Source organism: Triticum urartu, chromosome 6A (genome assembly GCF_056163025.1).
Source record: "Triticum urartu cultivar PI428250 chromosome 6A, HENAU_Tu73, whole genome shotgun sequence".
NCBI lineage: Eukaryota > Viridiplantae > Streptophyta > Magnoliopsida > Poales > Poaceae > Triticum > Triticum urartu.
Genome location: NC_141878.1, coordinates 443362145 through 443376498, shown reverse-complemented (window position 1 = coordinate 443376498; position 14354 = coordinate 443362145). Strand labels below are relative to the sequence as shown.

General features: G+C 47.7%; 2 protein-coding genes across 2 annotated transcripts; one reads left to right on the top strand and one right to left on the bottom strand.

The window, feature by feature from the left end:
• Positions 1-267: 267 nt before the first annotated feature.
• Positions 268-9413, top strand: LOC147965609 (transcription initiation factor TFIID subunit 4b-like). Its single transcript, XM_087528279.1, has 13 exons — positions 268-629; positions 1779-2296; positions 3007-3102; positions 3278-3958; positions 6590-6690; positions 6811-6898; positions 6985-7120; positions 7217-7272; positions 7341-7397; positions 7482-7622; positions 8436-8501; positions 8570-8789; positions 8878-9413. The coding sequence occupies exons 1-13, from the start codon at positions 575-577 to the stop codon at positions 9051-9053; spliced, it is 2391 nt and encodes a 796-aa protein (XP_087384405.1). The 5' UTR covers positions 268-574; the 3' UTR covers positions 9054-9413.
• On the bottom strand, positions 9387-12867 carry LOC147965608 (serine/threonine-protein kinase D6PK-like). Its single transcript, XM_087528280.1, has 3 exons — positions 12679-12867; positions 11019-12386; positions 9387-10351 (listed from the first exon to the last, which is right to left on the bottom strand). The coding sequence occupies exons 2-3, from the start codon at positions 12125-12127 to the stop codon at positions 9505-9507; spliced, it is 1956 nt and encodes a 651-aa protein (XP_087384406.1). The 5' UTR covers positions 12128-12386; positions 12679-12867; the 3' UTR covers positions 9387-9504.
• Between the last annotated feature and the right edge of the window lie 1487 nt (positions 12868-14354).

The following is a 14354-nucleotide window of genomic DNA, read 5'->3' as shown; positions in this document are numbered from 1 at the left end:
TTTTGCTAGTATATAAAAAAGATAATCGGGTCATGCCGTGCCGGCCCGTGTGCTCAGCCTAGCAGCCCAAGCACGGCCCAAGGCATGTCGCGTGCCGGGCCCGGCCTGTTTAGCCTGTGTCGTGCCTTGTCCATTGCGGGCCGTGCTGGCGTGCTCGCGGGCTGGTCTGCTTGGCCCGGCCCGTTTGGGAAGTCCCTATCCTTTTCTCGCCTTTTCCAAACTCGGCGTCGAGCGGCGCAGCCCAGTCTATCGTAAACTGAAGCCCAGCAGGCCGCACCGCCGCCGCCCCATCCTACCTACCCCTCCGCGCCGCACGCGACGCGCGTGGGCCCGTGGCTCGAGACCGTGACCGGCGTCAACACACTTCGGCGCAGCCGCCCCCCGCCGTCCCCACCGCGTCTCCACCTCGCCGCCGAGGAAACGTGGCAGATCCCCTCGATTGCTCCGCCGCGGCCTCCGTACGGCAGCGCTCCCCGGTGCCTCTGTGGCGGCCTAAGCGTCGCCGCCCCGCGAAACCCTAGAACGCCGGAGCCGCGTACGGCTCGTGTTTCCGGGCCCGCTGCCTGCTGCCTCCATGTCCTCCCCGCCGCCGGAAGCCGTGGGGGACGCTGGTGCCCCTTCATCCAGCGGTATCAGCCATCATCCCCCCTCCCTCGTTTGTATCATAGTGCTGTGTAATTAGCTTCCGAAGACCAGGTTTTGGTCTATTTGTCACGATTAGGTTTGTCTTGATTTGCTTTTCGATGCCTACGGAGTTTAGTATCTGTCTCCATGCAAGGTTTGTCTGCTATGATGTAGTGGGAACCTGCTGAGCTTGTAATTCACTCGCAGCTGCATGCTGGCATGCAAGTTTGCCTTTTCCCCCTTTTTTTGGCGTGGAGGCATGCAAGAATTCGTGGCTGGCTTTCAAGCTGTCTTGTTACTAAGCGGATTATTTGGCATCATGGAAGAAATCTTTATCTTGGGTTATGGGCACCTCGCTCGTCCGCAAACTTGTGAAATTAATCCTGCAGGGCATTGGTAACTCTGCAAAACCAATGCTGAAAGTTTGGCGGGTTGTCGAGGAAGGTCAACAATTGGAAATAAATGTTTTTGTACGATATTGATAAATGGATAAAAAATTGCTAACAGTCACAATGTTATTTTGTCAAATAGACTAATGGATATTATTTTGTTTTTATATGCTGGGGAATACATAATAAGATAAATATAAGGAAGAAATCAGGTCTACTGAAAAAGCCAAGATTTTTATGGAGCTACTGCTGTTTTTGGCAAAAAGGGTAGAGCGTAGGAATTGGTGCAGCAAGCACAGCATGTTAAAACTTGAAATTGCGAATGAATTGCTCATAATTTGAAGGATTATTTGTAGCATTTGAGTCGCCCGTATCGGTACAGTTCTGCATCCTGTATCCATGTCAGTCAGTAGTTTGGAAAAGTTTCAGCAGCTCGTATATGGGTGGAAAGAATAATTGTTTCCTATGGCACACTTATCGGACCTTGCAAAACATTTCATGAAATATGTCAGAAATTCATGATACTTATGCCTACCTAATGAGTCATTGTCTGATTCTGATAAAATGGTTCTTGTCTTTCTTTTTTTACCACTATTTCTTTTCTTGTTTAGTTTCAAGGAGTTGCGTTTTCAACTATGTGCTTTTATTTGCAACTTGCTATTCCTAGAGATTCTGGGTGTCCTAGCTATTCAGTAATGTGATGGTCCCTGCCTTTTGCTGTTGAGTCTCTGTGAAACATGAACAATCTCTATTTCTGCACTCCAGGTACTTTGCCACAGGACATAAGTGATGTGTCCAAATCTACAGTTGGTCAGCTGCAAGCAGCAGATCAGGAAGCAAGTTCCCAGTCAAGCCAGCAGCCAGGACAACCACATATGAATCCATCATATCAGTTGTCTCAACCAAAATTGGAAACTGGAGTTTCAGAAAATGAAAACTTTATCCAACAGGAGGAACACCATTACCAGCCAGAACAAGAGCAGCCACGTTGTGAGAATCAACTGCAGCAAGCAGAAACAAATAGCTTCCAGTTGGCAGAAAAAGGAACAGACTATGTTGGTCAACAGAGTTTGACAGGCTCCATGGTAGATGTCGCTCAGCCTTCAGGAGATCAGCAGCATGTAAATCCAGTTGTCGGTCAGCAAGCACCGCATGGTGCCCAGGAAACAAGGAAGAGGGGATATCAGCCATCTATACCATTTAATATGTTGATTCCAATCCTACAGGCGCATCTTGACAGAGATAAAGACATGCAGCTTCAATCTGTATGGGCAAAACTTAGGGTGCGTTTTTGTTCATTACTCTGTTATTAGCTGATGTGTTTCATAAAAAGAAAACTGATTGCGTGGAGAAAATTTCCATATTTTATTTATTAGTTTGGTCAAATTTATTTGTTTCTTGTATAGCTACGACACTATAGATTCGTTAAGTGTATTTGTTACAAAAACTGGTAGAGCAAAAGGCCATAATAACACTAGTGGAGACCAACAGTATTTACTACTCCCTCCGTTCCATAATATAATGCCTATAGATTTTTTTAAAAGTCAAACCTCACAAACTTTGACCAAGTTTATAGAGAAAAATATTTACATCTAGAGTGTGAAACATATATCACTAGATTCATCATAAAGATGTAGTTTCACAATATATATTATTGGTATTGTAGATATAAATAGTTTTCTCTACAAACTTGATCAAAGCTTGCAAAGTTTGACTTCTCAAAAAATTATGCTGCCCCTTTATTATGCTATCAGTACTAATAAAGATTCCGAGGCATCTATTTATCAAATTAATGCGAAGAGAGTAATGCAAAGTCTGCATTTTTCCTTTGTTTCCTTGTCTAACAGAAGAGGAGAACATGTTGTTTTGAAAGAGCAGATTGTCATTCTTGTTACAAATTGTTGCACAAGTTGAGGGAACTGATGAAAGAAGAGTAACAAAGGCACCTCAACATAGAAACTGTTTACTAAGATCGTCTATGCTGTGTTTGCAGCGTAATGAAGTCCATAAAGATGATTTCTTAAGAGTCATAAGGAATATCGTTGGGGATCAAATGCTCAAGCAGGCGGCCCATAAAGTTTTTGCACAGGTGAATGCATGGTGTTAACACCATCCCTGCCCTTTTCCCCTTGATAGCTAACTATTCATCAAGCTTGACAAGCGTGGAGCCAGTTTGAGTTTCCGTGTTTATTGAATGACTCAATTCTTTGAGTAATATTTTGTGTTCTCATGCCTATATTTGCTTTATTTGCTCTTGTTTGCAGATGCAAGCTCAGGCACAACGAAATAATAACCAGGGAAATGCAAATCAACATCCTTCGTCATCTCTAGCATCTACAGCTGCGAGTGGATCAGCAAAATTGCCTGATCAGCTAGTTCGCATGCCCACCCCACCTAACCAGGGTCACAAAAGCCAGGCATCATCTTCACCTCAGAACTTTGTGCCACTTTCAGGCACACAAATGCAAAGCAGCATGCATTACTTTGCTCATGATAATTCTATCCAAAAGCCAGATGTAAAGGGGGTGCATGCTGTGCCGAATCGACCACCTGGTATGAGCTTGCCAATTCCACTGCAGACAAGTAACAAACAGCTGCAACCCACAGAAATCCAGCAAGCCTCACAGCAATTATATGGAACTACTAACACCCCTCAGTCGTACCCTCGGCCAACCAGTGGTTCGATGCCTCTTAGACCACAGAGTCAAGCGCCTGAAACACGACCTCCCTTTCATCCTCATGGAAGGATTCCTGCGAAAATCGGAACCGTTCCTACTCATCCGACAATGCAACAGAATGCATCGGCACGGCCAATGCAACAAAACAAGGATATAAAAAATAATGCTTATAACCCAAGTGCTAATACAAAACAAGGTTCTGAGCCTGCAGGCAAGGCCCGCCAGGTTGGCCCAGGAGGTCCTTCGACGAAATCGCAAGGAAAGCAGGTAATTTGTCCTCCAGTAGTCTCTCACCTCTGTGTTACACAGTCCCTTGTTGCCGATTTCCAAATATCAGTGCATTTATTTCATTTTAGTTCCCTATGAATAATCTGAACTACTTAATATGAAGTTCAACATGATACAAGGGGTAATTGCAGGAAAATAAACTCCTAGAAGTATATGCTTCCCCTCACATGCAGCGTTTTTATGAATACCAGAACAAACAGAAAAGGAAATCTCACATGTCCGTGAGCGCTTTCATTTTATTTTCTAGGATATTTGGCACTTCTATTGTACTCCCTCCGTAAAGAAATATAAGAGCGTTTAGATCACTACTTCTTTACAGAGGGAGTATTAGCATCTTGCCAGAATGAACTTTTGAAGCATTTATGTATATTAGAAAATAGAACTGTTGTTGATCTGTTACACTGGAATTGAAGTATTGATTTACACTAAATACATACCAATTCACTTGGTAATTCCCTTTGATCTACCCCCTGTTATGCGGGGGCAGTAGTATAAGCGGTGGGGCCGCCCTTAGGTGCGCACAAGGCAAGCCGATGGTGCAACAAGGTGTAGGTTTCCTTTTCCCAGAATGTTACCAAAGAGTTTGGAGTCCTTAAGGAGGTTTGGGGTGTCTCCATCTGTATAATGGGATACGAGCTATTGAATAGGGTGATAATAATAAGCTACCAATAACTAGCGCCTTGCTGTGGGAATTTATATCAATAAATTTCCAAGAATAAAATTAGAATATATGAGAATAATGCCCCTCCACTTTTGCGATATATGAACGGTAGCAGTAAATGGAGGGTAGACTTCACATTATAATGCATCGTTACCTTCTGGCTCCGGGGGGATGATTTGTTGCTATAAAAAAAAGGATGACATGGAAGGCCTGCATATGCTTGATGATGTGGAGGGAATGCATGTGGCGGAAAATGGAATATGAAGGGATTTTATGTACTTGATGATGAACTACATGACATGCATTGTGAGGTGGGATGTGTGCATCTTGAGAAAAATGGAAGTAGCGGGGACCAACTATTTAGGTATATATAGGATTTCCCAGTCTCTCTCCCTCTGCCCTAGCCGCTGCACCACCCACACCATCTAATTACGGGACACAAGACCTCCCGGCCCAACCATCATATCTCTCATGAGTTTAGTTTTGTTGACACCAAATGGTTTGACAATGTGGATTGATTGGGCATCTACTTCATAAGGTATGGTTGTTAGTCGCCACATATATAGTTTCAAGACAATTGCTATCAAGGCATCACCCCGTTTACGCCTCATCATCTAATAGGTTGGGGCTAGGTGCTGTGAAATCTCACTTTTCATGGAAATGATTAGGTAGGTGCAATCTGCAAAAATACCTGTTCAGGTGTTGTTGGATGTTGCTGGGGATAGACATGGCAGACACATGGGTCAGTTAAGGTCTTAGGCCCAGCTAAATTAGCTCTCTACGAATCACATTGGCCCATCCCTCTCTTAGGTTACGAACCTAATCTAAGAGGGTTGGGACTTTAGATCTCTTCACCTTTCGTTGGAGCAGCACTCCTCTTGTTGCATGTTGGATCAGGTGGACACTACGGACGGACGAGAAGATGCGAAGGATACTAAGGCGCTAGAGAGAAGCTCGTTTCTCCCTTACCCACTCCTTGTTGGACATGTGTTTGAACCAGGGTGCCACAAGTTTACCCTTTGGTCTTGTACCAGCCAACAATAGTAACAATTAATTTAGGGAAGAAGCCCCTGAATAGTAAAATATGCATATCCACAAATATCTTGTAACTAATACCGTGTAAAATTTAGTACTGGGAATATTTTGTTAGCAATGTTTATGAAAATAGACGCTCTATAATAGCATATGTAGAAATGCTCGTTTTTTATAGTGTATATATATAAAGTTCCACTCTTTAATTAGCATATTTAAGGCTTCATCCAGACTTGGATCAGCTGAAGCGCAAGGTTTGTTTGCTATGCATTTTTTAAATGAGTGTTAGCCATGTAATCTACTATATCTGAATAGGAGCCCCTGCAGCCTCAGTGAGCGCCATGTAATCTACTATATCTGAATAGGAGCCCCTGCAGCCTCAGTGAGCGCCATGTAATCTACTATATCTGAATAGGAGCCCCTGCAGCCTCAGTGAGCCACGTCATCTGAATTATTCTAGCCGTTGATGCAATATAGCCCAGCCATCTGCAGCCGTCTGATCTCTTCTCATTCTTTTGTTTCCTCTCTTCTGCTCCACGCATACGATCCCACGGTCACCGAAGCGAGCAGCTGCTTCCTCTTCTGCCTCCCGTAACTGACGAGTCAAGAAATTTCCTCTTCCACGGGTTATTACTCCCTCACTCTCCTCTCTCGCGAGGCTGCATCTTTCTTTGAACCCTCATCTGTCTCTCTGTGTCGCTCACGCTGCCGGCTACCTCGCGGCGCACCCCGCCTTCGCTCTCACCTCCTTCTGCCGCCCCCATGCGCCTAGCCATGTAATCTAGTTAAAAATGAGGAGAGAAAAATTAGGGGATTTGTGGCGCTATGCATTTTTCTCATACCTCAGAACTTCGCAATTTTAAAATGTCTTCCTTCAAATATAATTTGTGCATCTACTCATCTGGCTTAACTGTCAGGCGGCCCCTAAAACATCTACACCACCTGCTGCAAGGACTAAGAAATCGGGTGGCCAGAAGAAATCATTGGAAACGGCTGGTTCAGCACCACCACCAACCAGGTTTCATAATTCACGTCATCCCACCTGTTCTGTTTTATTATCTGATTCTGAATGCATTATAGCTTACGGAGTAGTTGCATTTTATGGATAACCCCAATCTGATTTCCTTTCTGTTTCTAGCAAAAGACAAAAGACAGCTGGAGCCTTCCAGGAACAAAGCATCGATCAACTTAATGATGTCACAGCTGTTAGTGGTGTTAATCTTAGGGTACGAATCTTCCTGGTTGATGTTTGGTTTCTAATACTGCTTGTGTGTCTTGTTTATATTTTATTGGTACTTCTTTACTTCAATAGGAAGAAGAGGAACAACTGCTCTCTGCCCCCAAGGAAGAGAGCCCAGCCACAGAAGCAGCACGGAGAATCGTACAGGAGGAGGAAGAAAACCTCTTTCTGCAGAAGGGCCCTCTTCTGAAGAAATTAGCAGAAATCGGTTAATCCCTTTGAACTTATATTGACACCATAAAACTGTATTTACATACACCATAAATATTTAAAGCAACACTGGCTGATGACATGTTTTTGGCAGTTCTTAAATCTAACTTGAAGAATGCCGGCGCTGATGTTGGACGTTGTTTATCAATGGTAAGTTGTTCATAGGACCGTCCGCCAGAATTTTGTGGCACTATGTCTGAAGCTTAACTCTTACTTAGTGTGTGGAGGAGCGACTGCGAAGATTCATAAGTACTCTCATAAGAGTTTCAAAGCAGGTTAGTCATTTCACATCATTTAGTTATCGGGCTGTGGTATAGTTGGGTATCATGAGATACTAACCATTCTTGTCTTGTTGCTAGAGAACCGATGCAGAAAAGACTGGTCATCGACTAGTTATTACTTCAGATGTCGGCCGTCAAATTTTGCAGATGAACCAGAAAGCTAAAGAAGAATGGGACAAAAAGCAAGCAGAAACTGACAAGAACAAGAAACAGACTGAGGTGCTACATAATCTCCATTTTACGCATATTCAATTTGGATGACGGGCTTGTTCCGTTAAAATATCATGCTATTAGATGATTACTTGCATGGTGTCCGATGACTGAGGTGCTACATAATCTCCATTTTACGCATATTCAATTTGGATGACGGAATCAGGAAGTTGTTTCTTTCTCTCGATACGCAGAGGGGAGAGCATGCCCTGTCTCAGGCAGTATATCAGTCGTTAACGATCTTACCGGGACACATCCAATTGAAACTAGAATCCCAACCTCTTTGGAAGAAGCTCCAAATAGAAAAAATTTCAGAGCGGGGAATCTTCCTACAAACTAAAATGTGTTAAATATATATATCGAGTAAAATCATCTCCCGGGGATAAGGTGAAACTGCAAGGCAACCGGCCTTACCAGACATTCCCTGAATGCAAGTTGCTTCAGTCAACCAGGAAAGGCTTGTTCTGTTAAAATATCATGCTATTAGATGATTACTTGCATGGTGTCCGAAGTTAAGGATTAAGTGTTTATCCATGTGTTTCTGGAATTTATACGCATGTTGGTTAGTTCTAAATCCTCGAGAGACTGGCAGTTACGATTTGTGTCTTGATAAAAAATTCCAAGGAGAAAATAAATATGAGTCGAATCAATCTAGCTGTTCTATATTGGATTACAATTTTGGTATCTTTATCGTACTGATGATTCTCTAAACTGAACAAGACTGTTGGGTAATAAGTGTGCCCCCGGTTTCGTACTAGAAGATGTATGCACTCATTTTATATAGCAAAATCTCATGGAAGTGTGTTGGCGACTTGCGTGCAGGATGGGAGCAGTGGTGGCGCAGAATTGGAGAAAGAAAAAGAGGAAAGCCGTCCAAAGAATGCAAAGGTAAGTATCTGATGTGATCTCTCTAGTTTGACATGTCTTTATTTCCTGATATTCTTAATTTCTTGCAGCCCAACAAAGAAGAAGACGATAAAATGAGAACAACAGCTGCAAATGTTGCTGCTCGGCAGGCAGTTGGAGGAAGTGATATGTTTTCAAAGTGGCAGCTGATGGCCGAACAAGCTAAGCAGAAGCGGGCACCAGCTCCAAGACCATCCCATGTATCTGGAAAAGGGTCTGCAGAACGCAGTGAGGCTTCAAAGAGGAGCCATCTTGCGGCCTTCGGAACTGGTAAAGAGGCATTCTGGCATCATTTTCCCTCCGCATTCTCAATTAGAGTGTTGTAAACTCAGGGCACACATCATACTGTCCATTTCAGGAGGCACGGAAAGGCAAGGCAAGGGTTCATTTGCGAATCGCCACTCGCATGGGCCTCAGCGTACTGTTTCTGTGAAGGATGTAATCTGCGTCCTGGAGAGGGAGCCTCAGATGACGAAATCGCGGCTGATTTATCGGCTGTATGAGCGATTGCCTGGAGAGTCCGCCACAGATTAGGCTAAATTAGTCATTTATTTAGCTTAACCTGTACTCCCTCCATAAACTAATATAAGAGTGTTTAGAACACTACTTTAGTGATCTAAATGCTCTTATGTTAGTTTACAGAGGGAGTAGTGTGTAAATGATGTGTGGGGGTGGCAAGGTAAGTTGATGACAGTGCCGTCTAGTTGACATTACAGATCTCTTACAGATAAGATGGTGCATAGCCACCAAAATTGGTCATATAAAACCCCAGCCAGTCTAGAAAGGGTGTGTTGTGATAGGAATAAGATCATCCAGTGTCTGTCGATGCACCTGACCTGCTTTCATCTGTTGTTGTGATTCAGTGGCTCAGTTATACCAGTATACTATGATAAATCTCCTGCCCTGGTTCCCATAGTGTTGTTTGTACAAACTCGCAAGCTTAAATAGCACTGGTCGAATCAGAGCCAGGGACAAACTCTGTGGTCTAAAAGAATTCGAAGTCGAGGAACTTGCCGCCGGACTTCACCTCGGCGGCGCCGATCACCGTCGGCTGCTGGGTTGCTCCGCATTTCGCTGGCGGCTCGGCCTCGACGGGCTTGGGCACCTCGGGAGGCGTGCTGCACCGGATGAGCGCCCAGTTGACGCCCTGGAAGAAGGGGTGCTGCTTGATCTCTGCGGCGCCCCGCTTGACGCCGAGCCGCTGCTGCGGCTCCTTGACCAGCAGGCCCCTGACGAGGTCCCTGGCGGCGTGGCTCGTCGGCGGTGACTCCGGGAAGCGCAGCTGCTGGCCGACGACGTTGAAGAGCGTGGCGCGGTTGCCCGCCCCCTTGAAGGGCGTCCGGCCGTAGAGCAGCTCGTGCAGGAAGACGCCCAGCGTCCACCAGTCGACGGCGCTGCCGTGGCCCTCGCCCTTGATGATCTCCGGAGCCAGGTACTCGTGCGTCCCCACGAACGACATCGACCGCGCCGCCGTCGGCTCCGCCACCAGCTCCGGCACGCCCTGCCCCGGCACGCCCTGCCCCGGCTCGGAGCACCGCCGCCGCCTCCTGCTCCTCTGGCCGAACAGCCTGGGCATGAAGCACGCGGGCTGGACGCAGGCAGCGGAGGGCCGCACGCAGAAGGCGCCGCCTGCCCTCCTGGGGTCGGAGTCGCACGCCGGCGCTCTGACGAGCGTCGGCGACACCGCGCACTGCTGCAGCGAGAGGTCGAAGTCGGAGAGCATGATGTGGCCGTCGTCGCGCACCAGCACGTTCTCCGGCTTCAGGTCCCGGTACACCACCCCCAGCATGTGCAAATACTCCAGAGCTAGGAGTACCTCCGCAGCATAAAACCTGCCCAGCACAGCACACGCACTAATCACGTCAGCATTTCATCTGTAAGAGAGAATCTAAATATGGCTTAATGGCAATATGATCAGTACTAGTAGCGGTAATTACTTTTTAACAGACGATGATGCTAGCATTGTAACTGTGAATTGAAACAGAATTGAGCGTGCTCGGTTGTTTGCCATGCTGTAAATGCCGTAACTGTACTATATATATGCACCGATGTGTCCTGGTCCGTGGAGATCGCAGTGCAGTACCGTGTAAGAAGAGCTCAGGGACCGTATGTCCATAAATACTGTACGGTTTTCAGCAAAGAAAGAAAATAAATACTGTACTGAACTTCTGTTTCTCCGACTTCTCCTCCTCATGTACCATTTCTCGAATTTATTTTGATCAAGCCATACTTCCTCTGTTCACTTTTATAAGATCTTGAAGACATTTCAGACAATGTACAAAACAGCCTATTTTAAATTGTCTGAAACGACTTACAAAAGTGAACGGAGGGAGTATTATTATTTTCAAAACTAAAGAATGTTTAAGCAAACATGTACACCGAATTCCAAAATTAAAGAGAACAAGATAAGATATCAGCATAAACATAACCAGGAAGAAAAGCATTTTCATTTCACCTAATAATAATACAAACTGATATACCGGAACATGGATGATTTACCTCGCCGCGTACTCGGAGAAGTGCTTCCGCGGCTGGCGCTGCCGCAGCGCGTGCAGGTCGCCGCCGGGGCAGAACTCCATGAGCAGGCACGAGAAGCGGTCGGTCTCCAAGTGCGCGTACAGGGTGGGGAGGAAGGGGTGGTCCAGGAGCTGCAGAATCTCCCTCTCCGTCCGCGCCCTGCTCAGCTTCCTCCGCCCCGCCAGCGACGCCTTGTCCATCACCTTCATCGCGAAGTGGCACCCCGTCCCGCTCAGCTCCGACAGGTACACGCTGCCGATGTCGCCGCACCCGAGCCGCCTCAGCAGCCTGAAGTGGCTCATCCCCAGCGCGCCGCCCCGGGCCCGGACGGCGAGGATCGCCCGCCACCGAGGGTCGTTCCCCTTGTGGGGCTTGCTGGCGGCTCCGGTGACGCTGTTGCTCCGGCCGCTGTCGTCGCTGCTGTCGCTCGCTTGGCTCCCGCTGGTCTTTATGCTCTCCGTTGAGCTGCCTCGGAAGCTGCCCTTTGCGCTGTCTTGCGTCCTCCCGGCGGTCACCGCGGGCTCACCGGCAACGGATCCGCTTCTGCGTGTGCTTGTGCAGCTGTTCCTGATGCGTGTGGCACCGGCGCTGTCACTGGTGCGATCCTTCTCCTCCGACGACTGAGTTGAGGGCACGGCCTCGCCAGGAGGCTCTGGAACAGGGGCACCGGGCACCTTCATCTCTTCAACCAAAGCAACCACATTGGGTTCCAGGTCTGCGGCATGGACAGAAATGTCTTCCATGGACGGTGCTTTGGCTGACGGGCCTCGCAGCAAGCACCCCGGTGGCCCGGTCTTCTCCTCGTCAACCGAAACATACACGGTGCTCATAACATCCACATCGATTGGCTCCGGAGGGTGGCTCGCCCCGGAGAACGAACTCCGGCCACCCTCACCCGACGATTCCTCGCCCCGGAACCGGAAGCTCTCCCCGCCTTGTGCCGACGGGTCCTTCTCATCGGGCTGCTCCGTGCCCTCCCCTTCCCTAGCTGCATCTATCACTACTGATGCTGGCAACTCTGAATTATTTGGCTGCTGGGCAGTGGCCACCCAAGGGCCCTCTGGCCCGGCAATCTTGTCAACCACCTCCATCAAACCATCACCAGCAAGATGCGGTAGCCCCTGGGCGATTCTGTCCACCAAATGAGGCAGTTCTTCAAACAATCGACAGGATTAAAACTCGGGATAATGTTTTTTGCCTTCTATTTTTCTTGGCACCAAACGGAGCTCCAGGGGCAGGGAGGCCCGCAATTTCTCTGCAATTGGAATGGCTCCACCAAGATCCAGACTTCTCCACCCTGCTCCAGCAAGAGGGCAAATGCAGGAGCCCGAAGCAGTGAATCACTCCACTCTGCAGATAAACACACGGGAAGAGGCTTAGTGCGCCAAACTGGACATGAATTTGTTGAGGAGTACACTCCAAAACCACCAAATTAGAAACCAAATTTCTTCAACCCTGAGCATCCGGAAGCCCTTCCCCAAAGCAAGCAAGAACCCAGATTTTGACCAGCGAAACAAAGGCGCATTGGGACATTTCCCCACATAGCAAAGAAACCAGAGCTAAAATAGCTAAAATGACAGCTTCCCCCAGAAACAAGAACGGGACACATACAGACCAGGAGGGGAAAAGAGGGAAACCACACCATAAACAACTAAAATGGAGATCCAGGGTTTTTGTTTGGCTCTCCCCGCCACCCTCTGCTGCTAGTCCCGAGTAAGTAGCTTCTTACTCAGACCACGCACTCCCGTGACGCGAGGAGACCGAAGCGGGGAAGGGAAAAACTGTAAAGGGTGGACGCGTCCAAGTAGGACGGAAAACTGCAACTGCAATCACTCTATCTGTTGGCGGCGTTAGAGCTAAGGCCAACTTCACCGCGCAATCCTAAATAGATGTTCGTTTTGACCGAATTCTATCCGTTTGGATAGAACAATGGAATCGTATCCGAGCTGTTTTTTGGATGCGGTGGCCGTGCGCGCAACGCGCGGACGCATCCTATCCGCATATTTTTTTCTTTGTAAGCCCTTAATTTTTTTTATCATTCATTTTTGGTACGTGGGAATACATCACCAAATTTTGACTAGAAAAGTAAGAGCAAAGAAAACAAGAATCACAAAAATACATTTTAGAAGATATCCAACTTCCATAACTGCTCCTGTAAGTTGGATTAATGTTTTCTCAATGCATTCATTGTTGATCTGCGGAAGAGCCTCGATCTTGCGTGCTTCTTTCTTATTCGAGTCTAAAGAAGTAAAGATTGCTTCCTCGCATCTAGTCTCGTGAGTGCACTTGTCTCATCTACAGCCTATATACTAGCTAAAAGTGCACGAACATCTACTAAATTGCGCTCTATCAATATATCGATGTACTCTTCTTCCCAATACCAAAATTTGCATCTATTCTATACAATAAAATTTGAAGTTAGCATAACTAGTCAAGTCTAGAGCACAAACGGAAGCTAAAAAGAGCACATACCCCATCGTTTAAGCACTTGATAAACACCCATCTGGAATGTTCCGGCGTTGTAGACACGCGGCTCACGACCTTCTTTGGGCAGTGGTCACACTTAATGAGTGGCAACGGTGCGCCGACGAGCTTTTGGGCTAGCACCGAGCCCGGCCGACCACCATACGTGTATCTGCCGGCGGACCACCGACGGTGTAGATCCGAGCGGCTAGAGGAGGAGCCACTGCCTGCATGTGGCCTGTGCCCGACCAGTCCATGGCGCGGCGCGTCCTCCCACAGCCGGGCGAGCTCAAGACCGACCGGATCCGCCCCAAATCCGGCCGGCGGGTGCACAAATCAGGTGGCCGTGGTTGGGTAGCTCGGGGGCGCCGAGGGGAAGGGGCTGGGCGAGCGCGCGTCCGAGCTGCACAGCTGCAATGGCGGCAGCGGCGAGGAAAGAGTGAAGAAGAGTGGAGGGTGTGTGGCCGGAGGGAGGGAGGGGGCGGATAGAAAAAGGCGTCCATGTGCCACCGATGGGCGGGCCAGGGGAGGACACACGCAGACGGCCCGCGCGTCCGCGTGCTGTCCGTTTCACCCCAAAAGCGGCGCAAACTTGGGCCAGGGATGGGTCGAAAGCGAACAGAAAACGGACAAAAGTCTGTTTGCGCCGCGCGCTGGGCCGTTTGATTCGACCGTTTTATCCCAAACAGACGCGCGCGGACAGGATAGGGTTGCGCGATGGAGTTGGCCTAACTCGTCGATGCAAATGGTCCACGCGTGTCCGTTTGAATCACGAACAAAAAATGCCGGTCCAACACACCGACTTAAATTTAACATCCATCCGCTCGCTTCGTCTGAACGCATTTTTGGTCTATT

What these genes read in the sequence shown, in the direction of transcription:
- LOC147965609 (XM_087528279.1), top strand. Translation starts at nt 575, where the DNA reads ATGTCCTCCCCGCCGCCGGAAGCCGTGGGGGACGCTGGTGCCCCTTCA. An exon ending in CTGTATGGGCAAAACTTAGG is followed by an intron (nt 2,297 to 3,006) that starts GTGCGTTTTTGT and finishes CTGTGTTTGCAG; the next exon opens with CGTAATGAAGTCCATAAAGA. An exon ending in TCAGCACCACCACCAACCAG is followed by an intron (nt 6,691 to 6,810) that starts GTTTCATAATTC and finishes TTCTGTTTCTAG; the next exon opens with CAAAAGACAAAAGACAGCTG.
- LOC147965608 (XM_087528280.1), bottom strand. Translation starts at nt 12,127, where the DNA reads ATGGAGGTGGTTGACAAGATTGCCGGGCCAGAGGGCCCTTGGGTGGCC. An exon ending in TTCTCCGAGTACGCGGCGAG is followed by an intron (nt 10,352 to 11,018) that starts GTAAATCATCCA and finishes TGTGCTGGGCAG; the next exon opens with GTTTTATGCTGCGGAGGTAC.